Genomic DNA, 26,727 nt, shown 5'->3' with positions numbered 1-26,727 from the left:
TGCTATCTTACCACAGAATGACTCTTAATAGTCACTTCCATTCTGGAATTAAACTTTTGAAAATATCAATTGAACATTCATAATTATAATACATCATATATTTGGCAGTAAAATTACTTTGCAGTTAAACCAACTTGTGACAAATGTTCTCTTAAAATATCACAAATATAAGACAGTACCATTATAATGTATAGCTGTCCTATAAGAGATTGTAATCAGCAAGGCTCCACCCTTTCAAAACAGAAGGGTTAGACAGGGCTAATTAAAAGATAACTAATAATAAAAGAAGGAATGACAGAATAGAAGAAATATTAGTGCCTATGAAATTGTTATAAATTAGTCAAAAAAATTTAAAAAGTAAAGATGCCTCAGGTCCATATCCATGCCCTTGGCAACATTAAGGAGGTATGCCAGTGCCTTTTTCTAAAATATCTTTCATTTTTCTTGATGTTCTCTAGTGATTTACCTTCTACCGTGTTTCTCATAAAATAAGGCCGGGTCTTATATTTTTTTGAGCCCCCCAAAAATGGCTAGGACGTCTTTTTGGGGTGACTTAATCCTCCCCCTTGCATCCTCATCTAGAGCTCCCTGCGGGCAGCCTCGCCACCAGCCGCTCCTAACGGGTGATCATGGCAAAGCGCAGAGAGCTCCCTACTCCCACCAAACACCTTTGCTGCAGACCCAAGACCTTTGGCACCCGCCACTGTTGCTTTCCCTTCTGCCCATTCCACCACCACGTTTGGAGCTGCCGCTTCCATGTTTGGAGTGCCACCATGTTTGGAGTGGCGGCGGCGCTCCAAATGGCGGCGGCGCTCCAAACAGCAGCAGTGCTCCAAACGTGGAAGCGGCAGCTCCAAACAGCAGCAGTGCTCCAAACAGTGGCAGCGCTCCAAACGTGGAAGTGGCAGCTCCAAACGCGGTGGCGGCATGGGCAGAAGGGAAATCAACAGTGGCGGGCGCTGAAGGTCTTGGGTCTGCCGCAAAGGTGCTTAGCAGGAGTAGGGAGCTCTCCACGCTCTGCCATGATCGTCCATTAGGAGCAGCTGGTGGTGACGAATTGCTGCCCGCGGGGTGCTCCTAACGGCAAGCCCTTTCCCCCATTTTGCATGTTTTAAAATAGGCCTAAATTTGGGGGGAGGGGCTTAATTTCATTTTATGCCTAGAAAACATGCTGGGTCTTCCTACTGGGGGAGGTCATATTGTTGGAGAAACACGGTAAGTATTAAGTTGGCTCACACAAGGTCAACCATCTGTTGCCACCTGCTAAGATATTAAAATGCAGCCAGTATGATTTATTTTCATCCTGGAGGCACAGTAGGATTGAATTCCATAAAAATATTTTGGAGCAGGGAAGTGGACATGAATGCAGAACCCATATGAAACTTTTTAAAATTGCTTATTTTTTTTCCTTGGGATTGTCTGTCAATGGTCTGAAGTCCCAGGAAGAGACATGGCTGCTTTTTAAAGAGCTGCAGAAAGTGTTCCTATCCTCTCCATAGCCCTTTTTCCTGAATTCTTTTCAAAGTGTTCCTTGACTTCATCAAAACATGTCTTATGCAAACATGCAATCTCATCTTCTCACTTCCATGCACTGGTAGTCTCTCTCTGCAAGGTGTAAAAGGACAAACTTACAACTCTGCACAATCACGAGTATACAGAAGGCCTTCTTCTTCTTCTAGTATTTTAATTGATCTTATAACCAATAAGAAAAGTATTTTTTCAGTTGCTTTCTGGGAAGAAAGGAGGCACCATAATGATTATGTTTCTTGCCCATCAGTTAATTATCAGACTGATTGTGCCCAGTGTAAAGAGGGACAGGATGTAAAACATAAGAGGTCTGATAGAGCCTAGAACTGCTTTGCCAGATGTCTGTCCTAGCCCAATTTTGAAATGAACAGAATTAAGTCACCAGGGCTCAATACAATGCAATCGGTCCACACCTTTCTTCCCAAGCATAAGGCCAAATACAATAAGAATGATGCTTATATAACAAATATATCCAGATGCTTTGAACAGACTCCATATTAGTTAGAGTCACCTGAGATGGAATCAGATAAATATCTGCCCTCAAGCTTTCCTTCTGACCATGTACTATGCAGAGAGACTGGAAGTAAATGATTCTCCAGTATAAAACTGAGACTGGTTACTGAATTGCATAATCAGAGAATTCAGCAGCACAAGCACAAACCTGCTTTACACAAAGTTTACAGTATATTTGGGAAGAGGGCTATTTTACATAGGGAGTTAAGTGTGTAAACTGGTTGGTACACAGAAGAGAACGTCAGTTTAACTTAGGATGTGCACATTTTGAAGCTACTTACCTAAGCAGAAAATTGATGCCAAAATCTTGAGCCATTCACTTGACCTTCTGGAAGTAGAAGGGACAATTTGTCTTAGTATCCTGCAAAAAAAATCATTAAAAATGATACTGAGCACAGCTATTTTACCAACACAATTTTCTGCACAATTTAAACTATTTATACATTAAGTTTGACTTAGCCTGAATTTCACTTGTTCAGTGATCTTAAATCTTGAAGATGTTTATTTCTAGCTCTTGTAAAATCAAAATCCAGCATAAATCAATGAGCTTCTCTTGCAAATAAGTATGCTCAGGATCGCAGCCAAAATGTAAAATGATTATCTCCATCAAAAGACTCCAGCCAGTCTTCAGAGGAGTCATAGCACTCTACTTGACTAACACTCAGTTATTGTGGCCAAAACCATTGGATCTCAACTGGATATGCAGAGGCCAAATTTCTTTCCAATCAGCTAATCACAGCTTTCTCTGGAGATGCAACTGAATCTAGTATTATTCCTTTTCCTCCTTGTTGCCAGACCCAAAAATATACAAACAATGAGTCAGAATTTTATCTGAATCTAAGCTTATTTAATTATTCAAAATGCAAGTGATTGGAAAACATATATACATCATTGGTTTGGATACTGGGTTTTCCTACTTATTCATATGAATCCAAAACTTAATGCCATTGTACAGATTCTTGTAATGAAATAATCCTTCCCTCCTTTTTCTTTCTAGTGACAGAGCAGATTTTTTTTTAAAAAGTATTATATTCATTTTCCCCATTCTATATCAGTTTCTAAAAGTTCACAAGAAATCTGCCCTTTTGTCTTCTCATAGGTATCTTTGTTAAGAGTTTTGCCTAACAAAAAGCTGGGCTACTGCAATTCAGTCAACTTAGGATTTCCCTTGAAGACCATTAGGAAGCTTCAGCTGGTGTGATGCATAAGGCAGCCTGGATAGTTATTCCAAAGTTCCCGCACATAATACATTTTCTTTGGTAACCAAACCAGCTGCATTGCATTCCTTTTGAATCTATACTGATCCCCAAATTCAAGATGTTGGCTGTTTCTTTTAAAATTCTATATGGCTCAGGATCTGGATGTCTTTATGATTGCCTTCTCCAAACTAAAATTATCCATATGATAAGACTGGAAAGCTTGTTGAGAGTCCCATCAAGCCTTCTCAATACTGATGGAACTGTGAAATATTTTGCCCCCACGTCTGGACCACCCCATTATTGCCGGACTTTAAAATGGCCCCAGAGATGTGTCTATTCAAGAGACCATTTGATATGAGGACTAGCTACCCATCCATACTCTGTTGGTAGGGTGTCTTTTGCTTGTACTAGTCAATCTTCTTTTACTCTTTTTAATCCCTATTGGTGAATATCGCTCAGTGTCCCCAGGCCACTGTGGAGAACAGTGCCAGATCTCAAAAGCAAGTTAGTGGTTTATCTTAGGTTGATTTCAAAAGAAAATGATTGGGAGACATTCATAGTTGATTGAAAGATGGGCAGCCATATAAATGTTTAAAATAAATGCAATAACAAAATATATGTGAAATATATGAATATATTATAAATTTTATGGTGAAATCAAAAGGATCAAATCCTCCTAGAACTTTTGGAAGAAAAATACTATAAATTCTGGCTATAATGAAAGAGTATTGCAAATCAGGAAAGGTACCATCAAGGAGAAGAGTTTGCCAATATAATTTGAAAACAGAATCAATACAATCAATCAGTCAATACAATCTTTATGAAAATGTTATTTTATCAGAAATCGAAAGAACAAACATCTTTGCATACAAGAATTCTTGAATTCTAAGCTGAAAGTAATGACTGCTCTAAAATTATCTGATTAGAAAAAGTATCTTCTGAATAAGAAACCAGTGAAGAAATCAGTGCAATATGCTGCTCTGGTGTTGTTGTTTTTTTAACGAAAAAATAGGAAAAAAATACTTAGGAAGAAATATTTTTAACACCACCAATATTATAACCCACTTAAAAATAAAGTGAACATGACAGAAGTGTACAAATTATGCAGAATGGGGGGGAAAGCATCTATTTGTTTTTCTAGGGCCCTAGCTCATCCAATGATGAAAAACTCCAAATAGATAAAAGGAAGACAATTTGCCAAAACAAAAATGTAGTGATGCCTCCCACTTAGATAGCTTTAAAAGGATTAGGAGGATTAGATTATCACTGGCTACCAGTCATGATGACTCCAGATTACTTTCAATATCAGAAGCAGTAGGCTTGTGATTATCTATTGCTGGAGAACATTAATGGGAGATTTCTGCCATTAATGTTCTGTTCATTCTACCCGCACGTTTTCCACAGGCATCTGGCTGCTGCTGGCTACAATCGGTACACATATCAGACAAGACATTGGGTCCGGTCCTACTACTATCATTGGTTTCCTTACAGTAGAGATTGTGCAGAAATTCCACATTCTTACAATTAACATTAAATTGGGGGGAAGGGGGCAGCCTTAAATGTATACTAGCCTGCAACAGAGGAAAGGTGGCACACTGATGAATAGAAATTAGAAAGCAGAATCCATGGGAGTATCTCATGGAAGTGCAATATGAAATAATAATAGTCAAGGGAAAAATAGACGTTGTCTTTGTATGTTTCAAGAGGAAAATAGACATTGTCTTTGTAGGTTTTTTTTTGGGGGGGTGGCAAAGATTCTTCTCTGTTACCTGCTTGCAAAAAAAAAAAAAAAACCTTAGAAGATTCTGCACAAACAGCAAGCACTCTTATATAAAATGTAATAGACTCTACTGTGATTCAATATTCAGATTATACAGAATACAGAATAATAGTTGGAAGACCCTGGAGGTCTTCTAGTCTAACCCCCTATTCAAGCAGTAGACCCTACACCCGTGATGGCAAATCTATGGCACGTGTGCCACAGGTGGTATGCAGAGCCATTTTTGCTGGCACACGAGCTGCAGGCAAATTTACCTCACTGCACATGTGCGCACCTCACAGCTGATTTTTCGGCTGGTTTGAGGCCTTTTACGGCCTCCCAGAGGCTAGAAAAAAGCCTCTGCAGTCCAAATAATAGGCCTGTTTCATCACTTCCTGTAATGCCAGAAGTGACTAAAGGGGCCTATTCGGCCTGCAGAGGCTTTATTCCTCTGGGAGGCCGAAAAAGGCCTCAAAACCAGCCGAAAATCAGCTGTGAGGCGCAATGCAGGTAAGCGGGCAGGGGGGTGTGGGGGATTGCGCACACATGCGCAGGGGGCATGCGGGGCACACATTGCCTTCTGGGTGATGGCACATGAGTGCACAAGTGCCAGCCCGCACACAATTTTTGGCACAGGAGCCGAAAAAGGTTAGCCACCACTGCCCTACACCATTTCAAACAAATGGCTGTCCAGTCTCTTCTTAAAACCCTCCAGTGATGAAGCACCCACAATTTCTGCAAGCAAACCTAGCTTAATTCTGCTTTGATTTTGTAGAATTGGAGGTTAGAATTTTATGAAGAGTTGGGGATCTTTTAGACTTTGCTTTACATTAGTTTGGAAGGTGAACAAAGAAGAAAGTAAAGTATAAGTAAAACTCAGGAGGATGCACCAGTAAGTCCAAGTGACTCATCATTCAAACTAAAAAGTAAGACAGTTTGGAAGTTTTAAATTAAAATTCGAGATTCTTGCTCATTCTAACTTTTGCCAAATCTCAGAATACTACATTAAAGTCTCAGTTTCAGAATCGATGAACACCAGCCTTTTAGAAAAGAACTGACATGGGTGAGATCAATGAACTTGGATCCAGCTTGAAAAGCAGTGTTTACTCCCAACATCAACCCTAATGACAAGACAGCACGGGGATAATCACCAAAGCTTTTTTTTTTTCTTGTGCAAAGCAGGCATGTGCTACAGAACTCTTTTCCCCAAAAGGGAGAAACCAGACCAAAGAGGTATCAAGTGAAAATGGCTTGGCGAACACTCCTGTAATGTTTTGAATCTTAGTTACAAGCAGAGCTTTCAGAAAGGGCCATCAAAATAATAATTTGGAAGATGAGTGCTATAACTGTAGTTGATATTTGGAAGACTGACCAATGATGCATGTCACACTCCACAGATACAGACACAGCACTGAATCTTAATTAGTTTCCATAGAAACTACGATTTCAGAAGGGGGGGGGGAAGAGATGTGAACCAAGGACAAAAGCAAAAATAAGCAAGATAAACAATATACAAGATAATATAATATACAATATAAACAGAGTACTATGAAGTTTTTATTGGCACATTTGAAAAAATTGGCCAAGTAAGTAGCAATAAAATGTTATACCATAATGAGCACTTTTCTCCAGTTTTGTAGGAGAGAAATAGAAAATGTCTAGGAAAGGAAAAGCAAGCAATTTCTGATTATACATGTTTATTACACTGAATTAAATGGGTTTGGGATAGCCTTCCAGATCTCCTGGGTGTCCCCTGTGGACAACAGGAGTGATAGCTCAATACATCCAGAGGGGAAAAGTTTGGAAAATATTAGTTTAGAAACTGTCTTCAGATCCACAGTGCCTTTCCTTACATTGGTTTAGGAAGTTAAAGAATCATATTCTATACAGGTAGATTAATTCTTAAAGGAAAAACAGGGAAGGGGAAAAAGAACATTCCTGATTAAATATTAAGAATTTTTAACTTAGCCACCAGACAGTCTGTTGGCTGCAGCTCTTCAGAGTAAGCAATTTATTTTACTAAGAAGAAAACTGGTTTACTCAACTTACCAACTTTATTAAATGAAAGAGCACTAACCTTCAGAGAGATCTACTCTTTCAGAAGTAAATGAAGCCATTTAGATTTGCTATGATGAAATCCCTGTTATTTTAAAAGAAGAGTAATTGTTGGATATGTTTTAGGAGTACTTCAAATAGAAAAGGGGGAAAAGATTTCATTCAAAATAAAGAATAGACTGATTAAAAAAAAATATTGCCCAACAGAAGACAGCTTTGCTTGTGCATCAGCACAAAGTTTTAACAATTGGGTAAAGCTAAACAGACATCTGGAGAATGGGGATTATGGCACTGAACTTCTGGATGACAACAATCCAGAGAAGAATTTGTTAGCATTAACATGATTTGATATGACTACACATATAAAGACTTCCCAGATACTTTAGATCTATCTACAGACCTACAGTTATCTTCTTCCAAAGAAATGCAGCCCTTTACATTAATTAAATAATTTGGCAAAGAGCAGTTACCACTTATAAGGCTAGAGAGAAGGAAAGCAACACGTCCATTTGTTTTTGTTATTTTCATTCTCTGATTTTTTATGCTCTGTTTAACAGTAAAACATGAATGCATTGTTCGTGTACTGACTTTACTTCTTGCCAAGCTAAGTTCAGTATTTTAGTTACCGTTCCTGCTCTGAAGGAGAAAAAATCCCAGATTTGTTCCACCTTCCCCTGTTTATTATCCTGGTGTTTTTTTTTTTTTAAAAAAAAACAAAGCCCTGCAGGACTTAAGCATGGAAGGGAGAAAGAATTTCCTCACCAGAGAATTCTGAGTGATAACTGGGAGAGAGAGTATGGGGGATAGGCTTTATTTCATGTACCAATGTATTTTTATGAATGCACATTTAAAAATGAAAATTTCTGTTGTATTTCTATCCAATCTATAAAAAACATCAACTTTGTTTAATATTCCACACAAAAGCACCAATTTAAATTTCTGAACGTAGAAATCAAAGTCAATTAAAAATATTAGCACCCTGACTTAATGGGCTCTTACAAACTTCACATCATGGCATTCAGTCTCTTCCCCACTCCATTCATTGCAATTAATATAACCTCAAAGTTTTCCATTCACCATACTTTCCTAATCCTTGGAAAAATGACAAAATCTGAAACCAATTTCAAAGCATGGTTTAACATGCAGTCTCATTCTGAAACTCTTAACCACATTTTCCTAATTTGGACGTAAGAGAATGTTTAATTGAAAATTTCCTGGCATCTTACGATATTCTGAGAAGAGAGGGGAGAACAACAGGATGAGGACATAGCTAGTTAGCTAAAGGATACTGAATCATTCAAAAGTCCTCTTCAAGCCAGGCATGGTTTTTTGGAAATATCCATGTATAATTTTCAGCATAAAAAGAGGTGTTTATCAGAAAAAGACTCAAATAAAACCACATTAGCTTGAATGCTAAACTCTTCCTTCTGATCTCATGTAACAAAAGTCTGTGTATTAATTATTGCTTTGCCCTTTCACTGCAATGCCTGCATTTTTTTTTATTCCCCCCACCCCCATTCATCTTAGCAAATGCCGTACCAGGCAAATTGTTTAAGCAACGCAGAGCTGACCCTAATCTTCCTTGGTGCAATGCAACCCGCTGTACAAATGAAGAATTTAGTAATGGTACCACTGGGCAGTAATTACGGCTAATCTATTATGAGCTATAGATCTATTATTAGATCTTGGTTAAAACGAAAGAGTGTGTGAGTCAAAAGCATAACAAAGGGACTGATTTTTTTGTTAACAATTCAAGAGTGCACCAAGAATCAAATTTAAAAAAATAACTACAACTATTTGATTTCTCTTTTTATATAAACTGTTGGCAAACTTTACAGGAAGACAATGGGAGCTTAATGAGAGTTATCATAGGTGAATCCAAGTGCACCTTTCTATAGCTCTGGAAATTTTCTATAAGACTATATTTCAATTTCTGTTACTTACTTCCCTGGGAAATTAACAGTGCAAATTTCCCAGCTGAAGTATTCCAGGATATATCACAAGAATTTGCCTTACATTAAGGGCTTACCTACACTTCCCATTTTCCCCATAGCCAGGATAGTTTCTGAAGGGAATCTTCAAAGCAGTATCATGGCACATTTTGTTCTGCTTCTGAACACATTTTCCCCTATTTTAACCTCATGTAATCCTATACAATTAGGCAATAGCATATTACTTTCTTGCAGGCTAACTACCGTAATTCATTGACTATTTTCAAAAAGGAAAGAATCTCTGGACTTTTTGGAAGCTTAGGATAAAACCCTACTGGATCTCTCAGGTGAATGGAAAAAAATGATATAGTTTGAATGAAACAAAAAATACATTTAGGTTAAGTAAGGGTCCCATGGACAGGGCAGTGATTCAGAATTATCATGTAACAAGGAAGATATTTCTATGAATGGTGATGGGGAGTCAATTTGGACAAATTTCTCCTTATTTTTTAAGATATATTAAGCCAGTTTGTTGTCCTACATACTATTAATAATAATAACAACAACAACAACACAACCGCATAGTGATGTTGACAGGCTATATTTGCCCAGAAAAGCAGGCAGCAGAGGACTTTTGCAAGTGAAGCAGACAGTTAAAGAAGAGAAGCATGCTCTGACAGATTATGTGAAAGACAGTGTTGAACCAGCTTTGATGGAGGTCAACAAGAGGAAGTTGCTCAAAGTGCAGCAAACCAAGAATCAATATAGGAAAACAGTGATGCAAACTTAGGCTGATAGCTGGTGTAACAAAGCACTGCATGGACAGTTCCTTGAAAAGATCCAAGGAAAAGTAGATAAAGAAAAGACCTGGTTATGACTGAAGAAAGAAACAAAAGGCCTGATTCTTGCAGCCCAAGAACAAGCCATCAGAACGAATGTAATCAAAGCCAGAATAGAAAAATCTGCTGATGATCCCAAATGCAGACTCTGCAAAGAAGGTGACAAAACCATCGATCAGATACTGAGTTGTTCCAAGACAATTGCTCAGACTGACTACAAACAACATCACAACACTGGAATTTGTGTCACAACTACCATCTGCCTGTAGCAAAGAACTGGTGGGATCATAAGCCTGAAAAAGTGGTTGAAAATGAGCATGCAAAACTACTGTGGGACTTCCGAATATAGCCTGCAAAGTTTTGGAACACAATACCCTGGATATCATGATTGTGGAGAAGGAAAAAGTGTGGATCGTCGACATTGCCATACTTGGTGACAGCAGAATTGACGAGAAACAACTTGAAAAAGTCACCAGATATCAGGACTTGAGAAGCAAACTACAGAGACTCTGGCATAAACCAGTGCAGGTGGTTCCAATTGCAACTCGGCACACTGGGTGCTGTGCCCAAAGACCTAGGCAAGCACCTAAGAACAATTGGAGCTGACAAGATCACCATTGGTCAGCTGCAGAAGGCCACCTTACTGGGATCTGCTCGAATAATCAGCCGATACATCACACAGTCCTAAACACTTGGGAAGTGTTCAACTAGTGATTTTTGATATGAAACCCAGCATAGTTATCTCGTTTGCTGTGTATATTGTCATTTTGTGTATAATAATAATCATCATCATCACAATAATAACAACAACAACAACAATAATAATAATCTTGGGGGTTTGGGTCATCAAACAAAATACATAAATTAAGGAAATCTGGGCAGAATCTTCTAGGAGAAAATAGTAAATCAATATTGAAAGGTGGTAGATTTTGACTCAATAGAATTTTAATGTACTCCACATACTCCATATAATAAAGAGCAGTGATATGTAGATTTGCAGGGATCTGGCTCAACAGAGTACATTTTATACCTTACAGGCTGGTTGCTCTGCCGCTAGAGGCCTATTCACTCAGTGTCCAGGCCGAAATTTTCTCATTTAGCAATGTTGTCAGTTGGATATGGCAGAGCCTCATGAGTTATTTAAAGGAGATACTTCAAAGATTCATCAAGGCAAGCACCCTAACACAGAGTCAAGACAGAAAGAGAAATTCCATGTTTTGGTCTTCAGTGGTCTTCTCAAGCAGAGGTCTTGGGATTCAGAAGCTCACCAGAGTATAAACCACTCCAGGAGAGAACAAATGAGATGACCTATCAATTGTGCTGACAGAAAAAGAGTGATCTATCTTCTTTAGAAAGTTCTTCTCCATTCCACTCAATCACCACTTTGACAGGGCTTGGCAAAGCTTTGCATGAAAAAAGAAAGGGAACTCTTGATGCTTGCAGAACATGCCCCTAAATCTTGTAACATTCAGTAAAAGCTAGAATCTAATTACAACTTATATAAGATTTAACTTCAAAAAGAATCTACACTGGTGATTCAGACACTTGACCTTGCTGACAAGCCCAACCCAAGATTTTGCTCTCCATATATCATAAAAAAGTGTAGATAGTAGACAGGTAATCCTCAGTTAGCAACTAAACATGAGACTAGACATTAAGTAAAGTGATTACTAGGTGAAACAGTGACTGTGCTTATGATCTCACAAACTTTCTTTCTTTTACAGACCTGAAAAAGTTATACATTGCAAGGATTGGTCCCAATGTTGCTTTTTCATTAACATTATAATGGTGGACAGTCACTGTACAAGACAGTCACTAAACAAGGGCTACCTGTACACGGTGAGTTAGATTCACTTTGATGAAGAGTATTGTGCCATTGAAATTATATAAACCTCTTCATCAAAGCAAAGAGACAATGCATTTACCTCAACAAAGCACTCCATCTTTCAAGCTTGTACATTACTGGGAAACTGCAATCCTTCTCCTCACAAACCTTCTACCAATATTAGGTCTGACACAGCCAAAAGGCTGTGAAGAGTCATCCTGCAGCTATTTCTACCAATATGTGCCTGTGGCTTTCATTTCAGGAGGAGGCAGAGAGGTGACTCCCAATCAGCCAGCCAGCTTACACACACACACAACAGAGTTGAAGGAGTTTCCTGAGTAGGGGCTGTGCCTGTAGAATAGCCTCCTCCAGCTTTAGCAAGTGCCAGCAGATATTGGAGGGGCTGCGAAGCACAGACAAGCAGAGCCACATGGCTGCTTCACTTTGTTCCTAGGAGCCATGGGGCGCCAATGAATCTCAGAGCTACTTTTGAGTGGGTGCTTCATTTGAATCTTCATCAGAGCAAAGCACCTCTTCAGAGAATTCTGCACCTCTTTTGGGTATTCTCATAGTAAGAGGCTTTTTCAAATGACACATAGGAAAACTCTAAAATCTGGGCATATGACAAATTGCCTCACCAGCAAGTCCTCCTCTCCAAGAGTAAAAGAGAGGACCCACCCAAGAAATGAAACTTGTAACCTTACTTAATGTTCCAGAACCCCTATACTCTGTAATAAATTGCTTCTCTGATCAATTTCAGGACCTTCTTTACTCTGTTTTTTTTAAAAGAACCTGCACAACAGAAGATGGAATAATAAATATTGCAGTATTCTGCAGGGTTAATATACAGTAATTAATCCCCTTTTCCACAAATGACTTAAATACTTTCTGCTTTACCGTGCAGAATGCAGCAAATTCAAAGTTCCTTGGCACTGGTCCTGTTTTTTTTAACCAAAATATCAAAGCATGACCATCCACAATGCTTTACAGCTCCAGTTCTAGAAGCGCTACAGACTAGCATTAAAATGCATTTGAGTATAATGGCTCTTAAGCATGGGCTCCTCCCCCTTGAGAGTACTTAAAATGGGAAATAACTTCATTTCCTTCCCAGATTTATAGCAAAATTAGCACTTGTTTCAAACAAATGAGCAGGAAAACAGAAGAGAATTTGAATGTTCATGAAATGATAAAGGCAGGAGTAGAAAATGGTGGAAGGGATTGTTTTCTGGTGCCTTGGCCTGTTGAATAACTCCTGTAGCAAAAAAAAAATACATTTTTAAACTTCTTTTTACAAAGCAAGGCGGCCTGGCAACCTCTGAAAACATGTTTTTCCTCTTCCAAACCTTAGTAATCATGAAATTATCAATCAGTTTGGAAAGTACAAAACACACCCAAAGAGAAGAAAAAGAATGTAGCCAAAATAAAATAGATAGCTGCTGGAAAGCGCCTTGGATAGCTTTCTTTATACTTGTGAGTAGCCACTGTAGTCAAAACACACTCCTACCTAGACAGTAGTGAGAGTCCAGAGATAAGAGCAAATTAAAAGAACCCCTAAATTATGTACAGCTTGTGTTCAGATTGTGAACAGTTCAAACAGGGTTCATTTTGCTTTAGACTGTGTCCAGTTTTCCACCCATTCCCAACAGATAGCTAAAAATGTGTCTTGCTTGGACACTGGGTATGTTTGCTCTTAAGAGAATAAGCCTAAAGGAATCCAGAAGGAATGTCCTATATGTGCCTTATTAAAACATGGATATTTTCTTGATTAAGTTATCTCTGTAAGGAGGTTTTGTAAATATATGTGAAAGAGATTTGGGTGAATATATGTGAACTCTGGCTTCAGTTTACAGACACATTTTAAAGTCAATTAGATGAGTTGATAGGAAAAGGTGACCTCCACTGAAAAGGAGGGCTTGGGTGATTATTACTAGAATTATTTGCTATTAGTTTCTGTTAAGGCTGGACTACATAATAATTTATGGAAAAATTACTTTCACTCCTAGCCAAACTCTGAATTCTTTTATTTCTCAGCTTATATTATTTAATTGGGGGTAAATTCTACTGAACATTGTGGTGAAATGACTTAGTTCTGATTTGGCATGCATAAGATTATACTATAAACCTTCCATTATTCTTCTAATTTTTCTATCAAATATGTTAGTCTTTTTTCAGATAATGTCATATTTGGTAGGAGCAGTTGTTGTTATTCAGAACTAGTTTGGTCTAGTGGTTAAGGCACCAGACTAGAAAGCGGGAGGCCATGAGTTCAACTCCCCACATTAGCTATGAAAGTCAGGCTGTGACTTTGGGCCAGTCACTCTCTTTCAGCCCAACCTATCTCACAGGGTTGTTGATCTGGGGGGAAACAGAGGATGTGTTGGATATGTTCGCTCCCTTGAGCTACTTGTAAAAATAATAAAGGTGCGACAAACAAATAAAAGTTATTTCTAGCAGCTTGTATACAATGTGAAAAATGTGTTTCACTTCTGCCTACCCTATAGCTTAAACCAAACAAGCCATGCAACTAGCTATCTCTTCAGTTTTTCCAGTTCTCCTTCCTGCAGAGGACATAAAAACAGTGTCACCAAGATTCATTGCTCACTAACAAAATAAAACCCCTACTGCACTCCTGTCCCTGATTCAGAATAAGAAATGAACCCCTCTAATAGTGTTTCAATTACAGGGATTCTCGCAAAGATACCTTTGCAAATGCAATAAATACTGTGAATACAATGTTATGATAGAAATTGTCCTGGAATATATAAATATAACTTTTGCAGAAATTCGTATTTTTTACAACATTACAACGAATTTTATGGAATGCTCCCTCACAAACTTCATATTAGATTAATTCAGATTAATCAAGCAGAAGATCCAAACAGATTAAAGTCATAAGGCCAAAGAGATTGGTTTTCTATGGTGGTCAACTACATTTCAGTGAAAAGCCCATAAGCATAATGTGAACTCAAGAGAACTTCAGAGCCAAGAAAATCATACTTGGAAACTCACCCGCTTCAATATTAGATTCCCTCTTAATATGGTATCTCACACATTGCAGATGTGAGACAATCTGCAGCTGGAGTAGGTGGTGGGGCTAAGAGACTGGCTAGCTTGGAATTCCTGCAGGGGAGAAAGCGACTGAGACCCAACTCCCCCACCCCTACCCTAAAATCCTTGAAGCCTTGTTCCCAAGAGAGCATAGCTAGTCTGGTGAGATTCTTGTAACAAGGCAAGCAACAATAAAAAAAAACTTCTCTGATCAGCTTATGGTAGTTGTTCTGGTGCACAACAGCAGATAAAAATGAACAAAGCCTGTTTGATGCATGTTTGAGACAAGAGGAACCATTTCTTTTTTTCTGCCACTTATAAAAATTATCACCTATGATTAGAAACAATACAATAAGAGGTGAAACAGAATTATAAATTATTTGATTTTGTAAAACACACAAACACATATAGACATATATACTAAGAAGTATGAAACAAATATTTCTCCAATAGAAGTGCACTAAGTATGTAGCTCAGGGATGAACTACAGAGTTTTTGGTGCTCTCTGAACTTGGTTGTTTGCTTGTAGATGTTTCATTACCCAATCATAACACTGAAATATGTCATATTAAGAGGGGATTTAGTATCAGAGAAGTTAAGTTTCTAATATGATTTTCTTAGCCCTGAAGTTCTCGTGAATTCACATCACCCTTGTGAGCTTTTCATGGACATGAAGTTGACCACTGTATGCTAAACACATGGATCTCTGAATACCTTGCACTATACAAAGTCAATAGAATAAATAACAGAGCGAAGATCCTGCATGACTTCCAGATTCAGATGGACAGACAAGTATCGGCCAATCGACCAGACATCATGGTAATATACAAGGACCAGAAAAACAGCAATGATAGATGTAGCAATGCCAAGTGACAGCAACATCAGGAAGAAAGAATATGAAAAGACGGAGAAATACCAGGGCCTAAAGGAGAATTAGAGAGGATGTAAAAAAGCCAAAGCCAAAGGGGTCCCAATGGTGGTAAAAGAATTCAGGGCTGTGACTCCTAAGTTAGGAAATTGTTCTAACAGATCTCAGAAAAATATCTGTCCAGAAGAGGGCAGTGCCAAGATACTGTGCAAAACCTTCACACTCCTAAGCCTCTGGCAAAGAATCCAAGACTGAGAAAGACACATACTGCCCCATAAGGGTGAGAAGGGAATTATATACTCAAAAGGTTTTAAACAGGTATTTCTCCAATGGAAGAACATACATATAACTCAAAGTTGAACTATGACGTTTTTGATGCTCTCTGAGCTTGGTTGTTCGCTTGCAGAAGTTTCATCACCAACAGTAATTTCAGGGCACTCAGGACTGATGTTATCTAGTTGGGTAATGAAACATCTGCACACAAATGACCAATCTCAGACAGCACTACAAATGCCATAAATATTTCTGACATTTTATACATTAGGATCTTAGGAAAGAAATAGTGTAGGGCAGGGGTGGGCAATTATGTCCTCTTTATTACCTGAGGACTTCAACTCCCAGAATTCCTGAGTCAGCATGGCTGGCTCAGAAATTCTGGGAATTGAAGTCCACAGGCCGTAAAGGGGCCATAGTTGCCCACTCCTGGTGTAGGGCAAGGGTCTTCAAACTTGGCAAGTTTAAGACTTGTGGAATTCAACTCCCAGAATTCCTGAGCTAACAAGACTGGTGGAGGAATTCTGGGAGTTGAAGTCCACAAGTCTTAAAGCTGTCAAGTTTGAAGACCCCTGATGTAAGGCTACATCTACTGTTTTGAGGAATTTCATATTACATGCAGCAACCAAGAAGTGGGCAGGGAGGAGAGAACTGAGCATCATAACTTGAATATGGATGGTTGGGAAAGAGGTTTAGCTCTCATTTGTATGATCCCAAATGTTTGACATCCAAATGCCAGATGCTAACAATCAGCTTCCAGAGAAGAAGCTTTCTTTTGGTTTTTCTTTTTCTTCCATCCCCAATGTAGACTTTTCTCATCTAATCTTCTACACATAGAATGGTCACATGTTAAGACCCCAAGAGCAATAGACTAGCCCTCCAATTCCTCAGTTTTCAGAGGAGTAACTATATAGGAGTAACTATATCAACAAGGTTGATGTCTAACAGAAAATTATAACAGACACAGCTTTTAAAAACACTACTTGCAAGTCTTGGGCTCCTGAATTTTATGAGAATGGGGTCAATACTAAATGGAGAGCCAGGTCATGGTTGTCCCAAAGCTGCTTTTTCAAAGAGGCAACTGGACTTTCTGTGTTTTTCATTGAAGACATTTTGCTTCTCATCAAAGGAGTTTCTTCAGTTTTGGCAGCCATGAATCCAAGATGATCCTCATGTTATGGATCTGCTGTCCCATGGATGACAATGTCAGAGCTGACTGCAAACCTCTGTGCACAAACTATCTTGCTGTGATTAAATTTCAGCCTGTTTCACGCATCCAGCCTGTAAAAATCTCCAAATACTGGTTTAATAAATTGATGGCATTTCTGGCATGGCCTGAGGTAGCATGATACAATTGAGAATCGTATCAACATATATACAAAGGAAGGGATTGCAGGGATCCTGTGGGTCTAGGACAACCCTCCATGGCCAACTTGCTGTGGGACAATTCATCATGGACAACTTGCCACAGGAAAAGACTTACAGAAACATCAAAGAATGATGGACCAGAATCATCTAAGAAAGGATGCAAAGGGAGAGGCAAAATGACATGTGAATGACAAAAAATAAAATATTTTTAAAAATATTTTAAATAATTAAATTGTTGAAATGTCCCGCAGCAAGTTGTCTTGTGGTGAATTGGTCATGGCGAGTTGGCTGTGGCAAGTTGTCCCATTCTGTGATCCTGTGTATATTACAGTATTTTTTTTAATGTGTTTTAAAATGTGCTTTAATATGACTGCTGGTTTTTTTTGGTCTTCTTGATTTTTTTTTAAATTTTCTACTCCTGGAATTTCCTGATGTCTCATATGCAACTACCAATCAATTCTTAAATTAGCAAAGTGCAATGATTGAATGCCAGTTAGGAGTACAGGTAATCCTTGATTTTATTTAGCAACTGTTCAAATTTGCAATGGCACCGAATAAAGCAACTTATGATCAGTCCTCGCACTTACAACTGTCATAGCATCCCCACGTTCCTGTGATCAAACTTCAAGCATTTGGCAACTGGCGTGTATTTATGATGCTTGCACCATCCCAAGGTCATGTGATCACCATTTTCAACCTTCAGCCAGATTTGCTTATTAACAATGATTCACTTAAAAATTTCAGTGACTCACTTAACAGACATCTCAAAAAGGTCATAGCAACCACCTTGCTTAGCAACGGAAATTCTGGTCCAGTAGTGGCCATAATAGTGATCTATCTGTAGCAGTTAAAGGCAGCAGGCTAAAACCCAGAAGACTGAATTCTAGTCCTGCTTTAGGCAACAGAGTCAACTGGGTGACTTTGGGCTAGTCACTTTCTCTCAAACCTAGAAAAAAAAGCAAAAATCACAGCAAGAAATCTTACCAAGAGTCAGCGTGAAGGCATTAAAACAGTACAAAATAAGAGCTGCCTGGCAAACAATACAGATCAGTATTTCATCACTTAGTAAAAGTCACTGCGACTCTTCCCCAATTCCTGTTATAGTACAGAGGGAGGCTGTGTTTAAAGACAAAGATATTCTAAAATCAGGCTTGGTCCTGATGACTGCATCAACAAAACCAAGTAGCTTTCTCGGCAACAATTTGATTGTGGTTTGCCACTGTTTTCTTCCAGAATGGTGTTTTGATATTGTTGGTTTGTCCGTTTATTTCTCTGTCTAGTCTACAGTTATAAAACTTCCTGGTTGTCTTCCATCAAAGTATTATTAATCAGCCCTAACATTGCTAAACGTCCAAATCCAACAAGTCAGCAGGTGCTGCCATCCACAAAGCAAGCTAAGAAGCTGTATTAACGTGTGACTCAAAGGTAATCAGCTCTATAAAAGTCAGCAGGAAAAGAAAGGTTGTTTCATTTTCAAAAATAATATACAGTATGGAATAAATGAAGTAGGAGAAGGAAAAAAAGTCAAAGAAGAAAAAAATATTTTCTCTCCTTTAGTGACTCCTAAAACCTAGCTGCCTGACTCCAAAATGATTCTGGGCATCTTACAACTAAGAATGTATATATGTAAAGCAACAGATAACTAAATTGGAAGAGCAAAACAAGTCCAATCAAATCAAAACAAGCAAAACAAGAGGAGGGTCCACAATCAATCAGCATGCCTAAATCCCGAGAGAGTAACCAGATTTTCAATACTTTAAACATAAGTGTAGGAGCCACACCGATGGCAGGATCATTCGCAAAGACAAGAATCGCAGTAGTGTGTTTCCTAGGTCCCATAAAAAGAGGACTTTTGTTTTCATTGACAAATATTTGTGTACTTAGGCTACAAGTTTGTGGAACCTGTAGCTTTTCAGACATTTGATGATAAATTGATGTGCTGTATTTCTATAATAAACTCTCTGGTTTACAAGTGATGACTAAAATATTTATAATGTAAAAGATGAAATATTGTCATATTAAAAAAGCTAATTAAAATGACTTTAACATTAACTGAGAAAATATTAACTATCACAGCAGTAAAATAAATAATGGTGAACTTAATTATCAAATGCCCCTTATTATCTTCAGGGATGATGATTCCACACTTCCCAGTCTTAATCTCCGCATATCACAGATGTGCAAAAGAACCAGGAACCTTTCCTAGAATTCCTTATACAGGATGTGTTGATTCACTTTGAAGATGCTTCTGAAAGTGCCCAGGCTATTTAGGGCTTTATAGAGCAAAATCAGTACTTTGAGCTGCATACCGAACATCACTGGTAGCCAATGAAGAGCCCACAACATTAGTGTCATATGTTAACACCATGTTCATCCCAACATTCAGGCTACTGACTTTGACCAATTGTAGTGTTTGGGTGGTCTTCAAAGGAAGTCCCATGAATAGCTCATTGTGCTGGTTTAAATCTCACTGGTGCAAGGTCTTCTTATTCCAGTTGTTGCTGAATATTTCAAAAAGCCAATGGGGAGGGGGGGGAATACAGAATCCAGAGATTCTGACCAGACTTAATTTGTGTACTTTGTCATTTCCTTTGTGGGCTCTCTTCATTGTTTTAAGCTACAGCCATTGAACTAAACACACCAATTGCTATTTGATAGAAAAGCAATCTAATTTTCTGTAAGGACATGTTCCCTACACAGCAACAAATCCAAACAACGTAATACCATCTCCTACATATTCAATTTCATTCCTCAAACAAACTCAGAAACTTTGCTAAAACACCAGCGGTTTCTTTTTGACAGTTTGATATAATTCATTATTCTTTCCTGCTATTAGTACATATATTGCCTTCCTACCATCAGAACAAATTGCAAGGTCACTCTACTATATTCCCCACAGCTTATTAAATCAGCTGCTCTAAGCTAAAGATCTTTGCTTATTCTATTACTCAAGTATTTACTCCCATTCATCTTGGTACATAAACAGTGTGCCATCCTGTGCTATGTTTTTAAATCTAAGAAGCAGTAATGTGACCTCTAACTTTGTTCTTTAAAAGTACTCTTATACAGATACACTGCATGATTTGGCAAACAGCAATAAACCCAAGTTTTCAGAATATTATCTTTCAATCAGACATGATGCCAGTTCTAGAAATGCAACTGAACTATAAGGTTCTACATACATTTTCAGTATGATTATTATTATGCTCACACTCTAGTTGCTTTTGTTTTTGAGATTGATTGTTTATTACTTTGTCTTCTTAAATATTAACCCCGGTCATTAGTTCCAAGAATTAAAATATTTAGAAAGCAACAATAAAAGCAGGATGATTTCAGAGAACTGAATAATGACATGTTACAAATTTCAATCATAATTTCCCAACCTTGTGAAATCTTACACAATTATTAAGGGCTGGCTATAAATGTCCATATGATGAAGCCTGAATAACCAACAAAATGAAACTGTAAACTTCCCAATACTGCTGTGCAGTGTCCCCACAAGTACAATGTGTGTTTATCAGTTTCCTCTTGAGTTTAGTTTGACTTTTAATGTTCCTTTAACTCAGTTATAGTTCATACCACGGAACTCCCTTGAAATAATACATTTTACTTGGAAAGGAATAATGGCTACGTTCAGGACAGTTTTTCTTATATAATATAACATTTTCCAATGAGACTTCAAAACTTCAAAGTCATATTATTATAAAAAAATAAGCAAACTTGGTTTATAAATGTTGGGTTTAGATTGCCTATAATAATCTCTCTAGATGAAGACCTCAAATCTTTGATGAATTTATTTTAAGCCAGGGTTCTCCAAAGTGATCAATATTAATTTTCAAGGGTCAATAGGACTACCCAAGTTATCAATAAATGACTGGGGATCAACAGGAATATTCTATCATCTATCTAATCTATCTCTCTAATCTATTTATCCATGTTACATTAGTCAGGAGTCTATAATGCTAACACAAAATAGTTATTTGGCTGCCAGCTGTTTGGTTCACTCTCGACTGAACCTGAATATACTGAATATAAATAGACTGAAGCTGGAAGAGTATAGTGATTTACAACTAAAATTCATTCTCCAGCCAAATATCAATGCCCTTGTTGTCACTCATTAGAAGCATCCTTCCCATTAATGATAAATGTATGTTAAATCTTATATTTTTCATATTTAAATATTACCTATTTTATGATTATCATTATAGTACTATTAAAAGACTATTAATTATATTCACTCAAGGGGATGTGGTAGCTCAGTGGCTAAGATGCTGAGCTTATCAATCAGAAAGATTGGCAGTTTGGCGGTTGGAATCCCTAGCACCACGTAACAGAGTGAGCTCCCGTTACTTGTCCCAGCTTCTGCCAATCTAGCAGTTCAAAAGCATGTAAAAATGCAAATAGAAAAATAGGGACCACTTTGGTGGGACGGTAACAGTGTTCCATGCACCTTTAGTCATGCCAGCCACATGACCATGGACATGTCTGGGGCAGCGCTGGCTCTTTGGCTTTGTAATGGATATGAGCACCGCCCCCTAGAGCTGGAAATGACTAGCACATATGTGCGAGGGGAACCTTTATCTTTACCTTAATTATATTCCATATAATTTTGGATGCCAATGAACAATCTGAAACTTCATGAAGAAGTTGATGAGGTGAAGAGCTTGTGGATCCCTGTCTAAGGCTAACATCTCAGTTGTGTCATTATTTAACCTACTAATTTGGCCAAAAGAGAAAAAAGAAGAATTTTCAGCTTGAGTGTCTTTCACTTCAGTCCTATCTATACTGGATATTCAGGGAAAATGCAGATTGTGCATAAATATGCATATTACTCTGGAAAAGTAACATTTCCATATGACTTGATTTAAAAAAAACACTAACTCAAATTGTTGGGCTCAAATTGAAATGGTCTATAAGCTCTGCAAATAAATATATAAATTTGCCTTCCAGAGGTCTGACATCTCTTTCAAAAACCACACAATGTACACTACACAAAATTTAACTGAAAAAGCATGTGTAGAATTGAATTTAGAGGCATCAAGAGCTTTTCTGTAACACCATTCCAGCCGCTATACTTCTAACCAGGCAAAAATTTACAGGTTTAAGAGTTAATAATAGTGGTAGTCTCCCAACAAGGAAAAATAAGAATCCAGATTTAGAAAAATATTTAAGTTAAAGATAAGGGGAACAATATGGATACAGAGATTTTCTTTTGCCACAATAACAACCCTACACCTCATGGTAACTCAGTGAATTACAAAATAACTAATAGAGCAAATTTGGAGAATGGTTAAGATGCTGGCCTAGAAACCAGGAGACTGAGTTCTAGGTATCTCTTAGGTACAAAAGCTGCTGGATAACTTTGGGCCAGTCAACCTCTCAGCCCAATCACCGAGTTGTCATTGTAGGAAAAATAGGAGGAGGCAAGAGTATTAGGATATATTAAAAAGATGCAATAAAAAAACCCTAATCTTGAACACATGCATATAACAACTTCCCAATTCATAAGCTTAAAGAATATGGTGATATCCAATGAAATGATCCACAGATGGGAGTAGGCATCAACTACTTCTATATAATAGTTGACTCCTTACAATAGGTGTATCCTTACTGAAGCAAAGACAGCCATCCTGAATGATTGAAGCCACAAGGCAGACAGATTCACAGGATTTGTCTTGAGTTTCCTGCAGATCTGCTAACTAAAGCAATGAGGAGTCACTAAAAATCTCCCTGGTGTATTTAAGTATTTTTATTACTGCTGTTTCATATGTGTGTGCATAATTATACACACATAATGTCTTATACACAAATAATTTCATATGTGTGTACAAGACACAGAAAAGAAACTAGAGGCTTGATCTCACTAAGGACCTTCATACCTTTCTGTTAACTGCAGTTTATCAGTTGTGCAACTAAAACTTCCAGATTATTATAAGAGGGAAAAGACAGAAAAATCTGATACAATTAAAGAGTGAGAAGCACTCATCAGAGAACCCATCCCTTCATCAAAGGGAACACAGTCAAGATTTGCCTATTTTCTCATTATATAATTCCCTAAATAAATTCAGCAATTATATAAAACCAGAATTAGCAATTTCTAAAGTTGTAGCTGGATTAATCTGTTGGAACATAAAAAAAAAAAAACCACTCAATTGGACAGTTTATGTTCTCTTGTCAGGAGCATTCCTTTCCCTTCATCCTTAACGGAACACATTCTGGGTGGAGGAAATAAGTACAAGAATGACAGAAAGAGGTATTTGTAAAGGAAAGACTCATTCCTTTCTCTCAGATTATTTCCTCTGTTCAACAAAACTTGTCATCTGCAGGACTCTCCCATCCAAAGGAGACAGATTCAACTTCTATGGTATCACAAAAATCTTTACTGTTGTTTTATTAAATTGGTTGTTTTAAATGTTCTAAATTATGTTTTCTATTTTTTTAAAAAAGTTTTTTAAAAAAAACATCTGTTGCTAATGCAAGTTTCTGACATTAACAGACTAATTTAAACAACTCTTCTGAGAAGATAGAAAGAGCTATGACACTGTTAACATAATCGCTATATTAAACATTTAGCATTAACATTGAACAAGACCTCCTCCACTGCTTCCCTGAATAATCAGCTCTCCTTAGGAAGCTGACTCTTGAAAACATCAACCATAGGTTCATTATTCACTTCCAGTTTTAAATCAAGACTCTCACATTGTTTTCTAAAGTATATCCAAGAGCTTTCAAAAAGTTACATTACAAATGTCCTATCAGTCCAGTACTAGATGAAATCATTTAATGTCTCCTACCTATAAGTATAGTTTTAACAAATGTGCCCCATGTTCCCCAGGTTATTAGCTCTGGGAACAAGCAATGTATTCAAAAGACTTGCATTAGAACTCTTGAATCTCTATTCCAAAGGCAGTCCCACTGAGTTGAAAGCAATTCACCTTCTGAATTATTAAATGCTTTTGTTTTTAAACTAATAGCATTTGACTCCAACTACTTGAGTTGGAGAATTCATATAATCAGCAAATCTTACAGTCAAAGAAGTAAGCATACTAAGAGCCAGCTTTACAGATCTTTAGCAAAAACTAAACATAATCTCAAAAGGGCAAAAATATATATGCTCCCAGCTGCAGTATCTTTCATTTACACCTGAAAATGCTTGGGACTAGGTGTCAATCATTTCAGTTCCCAGCCCACAAGTTTTAAGGTCTATGGATTGGGTTGGCCATTTCCTTATCAGCCTTCATTCAAAAGTGCTTTCTTTGTCTCTACTTTCAAGTTTATAATAAACAGATAACAAAAGGAAAAAGGCTAGAAAAATATACCCATAGCAGTTAAAAGAAAACTACATTTGCTTGGCTTCAGTCAGAGGCAAAGCATACCAGAACAATGATTTCAACAATATTTGTTTCCTTACCTTATTCAACATGTTAAAAAAAGAAAATAAACCCTGCAAGGAAACACAGTGCCTGCATTGTATTTGTGCTGGTGGGAAGTCAAGAACCTGAACGGATGTGAGATTTCATAGTGAATTAGCATGCAGCAGCACCACTGTGGTCTGATATGCAAAGTGCTAATTAAGGCCCAGTGAGTGGACCATGCACCTGTTGCTATTTGATTCAGAAGGCATTGTTTGGATTCCTGTAGATTTACATCAAAAACCATTTACAACAGCTATTGGAACTGGCTGGAACCCAGGTTCAACTTACAGTATTCAAGAGGCTTTCAAAGTGAGTGCTTGTCCACATTCCCATCCTTCTCTCCCTCCCTCCTGCCTTTTTTCTCCTTTAAGAAGGTTGCTTTCTTGAAAATAAAATCAGGCTATTCATTGTATCCTCCTAAAAATCTTCCTTAAAGAAAGCTAAGTAACTACTTGCACATGCCTGCACCTAAAATTAAAACTTTCTCCAAGTTTCTGTGTACGAGACAGTTTGCTAAAAAAAAAAAATTCAAAACGTATCAAATTTATTTCCAAATTTTGGTGCAATTTAAAGTTCCTCCCAATAGTAGCAAGGATGAATTTCTATCCCTGTAACACTCTTGGTCAAAAAAAAAATCATTAAAATCACATTCTGTGTTTCAAAAGCGTATAGTTATAAACTGATGTACGTCCTTAGAACTATTTTTCCCCCCTCCCGAGTTTTTTTTTTAATCCTGATTTAGGATTAATTACGCTAAACCAGGCCTATCCAAAAAAAAAAAATCATTTAATCCTAAAACCGGGTTTACCTCAAAGTACGGGGGGGGGTGTGTTTCAAAGTGACATATAGTATTATAAAAGCTTTAGCCCTCAATTTTTACACCCGCAGCTATAAACAGAACGATCTTCGGCTGCGGAGCACAGCCCGATGCACCCCTTGCTTCAAACACCCCAGGATGTAACCGTGTGGCTTACACGTCTGCCTTGTAGTTCGTGATCTAGAAACCGCGATTTTGATTTGAGAAAGGCGAAAGCCTGAAGGGTGCAGGGCAGCCCACGAGCAGAAAGCGGGCTGGGATGCTACCCTATTCCCCCCCCCTCCAAAAAAAAGGGGGGGAACGAATCTACCCCAAAGGTGAGGGGGAAAAATACCACTTCTGACCCTTTCTTTTATGGGCGGGCGGGAGGGGGGGGGAGAGAAATTCCGATGTCCACGCGCGTCTTAAGTCTGCCCGAAGAAAGAAAAGGGACCCGCCGGCGTCTTGCTTCCACGCTTCCTCTCTTCTAGTCCTAAAAAGGCACCGCCGCCACCTCCAGCCCCTTCGGACGGCGCGGCTTTACCTGTCAACTGCCGAGGCGGACGGCCGCCAGCCCTGTTTTTTTTTCCTCTTCTTTTTCTTCTTCCTCCGGGTCTCAAGGGAAGCTTCTCCCTTCTCTTCCAACCCGAGACCCCCGAGTAGTCAGCGAGCGCTGTTCCTGGGACGCGTTTTCCTTCCCAGAGGACGGCGCGGTGCTACCACGCTTCGCAGCAAGCCAAGGCGCGGGAGAGCCGTGTGGAAAAGGGCTGCTGCCGGCGGGAAGGTGCGAGAAGGGACGCTTCGCTCTGACTCCTCTCGGTCACCGCATGGGGATATTGCCGAAGTCTCTACGCTTTCTTATTGGCTCCGGTCACCAAACAAATCACATTCGCCTCCCCTTTCGGAGCCGCTCAGCGCTCCCCTCAGGTCCCGCTTGCTCGCCCCGCCCGCCGCTTTCTGCTCAGGAGGTTGTTTCCACTCCTGGTTGTTGTTTTTTTTTGTTGGTTTTTTTTTAAAACAAACGCTGCGGCCGCCCTCCGGTCAGGCGCGCGCGCTGCTTTTTTCTCTGGGTCTTCTCCGGGGTTTGCACGCTTGTCTGAAGGTTCGGGTTTTAGTCACCTGCAGCCTACAAGTATCTTCTGCCGTTGGATCCGCGGAGCTTGCCTAGAAAACCGTTCTCCCCCCCGCCCCGCCACTCTCTCTCTCCATTCCTAAACTTCAGGTTTCCGCCGCCCCCGCCGTCATCCTCCTCCTCCTCGAACTGCGTGCCGTTGAGGAGAAATAAATACTTTTTTAAAAAAGAAAAGGCCA

At 38.5% G+C, this 26,727-nt stretch overlaps 1 protein-coding gene across 1 annotated transcript in view; it reads right to left on the bottom strand.

Moving 5' to 3' along the window:
• Positions 1-26,481, bottom strand: part of GREM2 (gremlin 2, DAN family BMP antagonist) — a 29,555-nt gene extending 3,074 nt beyond the window's left edge. Inside the window, exons 1-2 of the mRNA XM_026705270.2 lie at positions 25,961-26,481; positions 2,322-2,401 (exon numbers count right to left, since the gene is read on the bottom strand). Of these exons, the coding sequence (XP_026561055.1) occupies positions 2,322-2,356 (35 nt within the window). The 5' untranslated portion in view covers positions 2,357-2,401; positions 25,961-26,481. The remainder of the gene's footprint in view (positions 1-2,321; positions 2,402-25,960) is intronic.
• Between the last annotated feature and the right edge of the window lie 246 nt (positions 26,482-26,727).

This window comes from Pseudonaja textilis, chromosome 1 (genome assembly GCF_049901715.1).
Source record: "Pseudonaja textilis isolate UNSWEBS1 chromosome 1, rPseTex1.2, whole genome shotgun sequence".
NCBI classification, from domain to species: Eukaryota; Metazoa; Chordata; class Lepidosauria; order Squamata; family Elapidae; genus Pseudonaja; species Pseudonaja textilis.
Note: the sequence above shows the minus strand (reverse complement) of the source record. Positions and strands in the feature narration are given on the sequence as shown.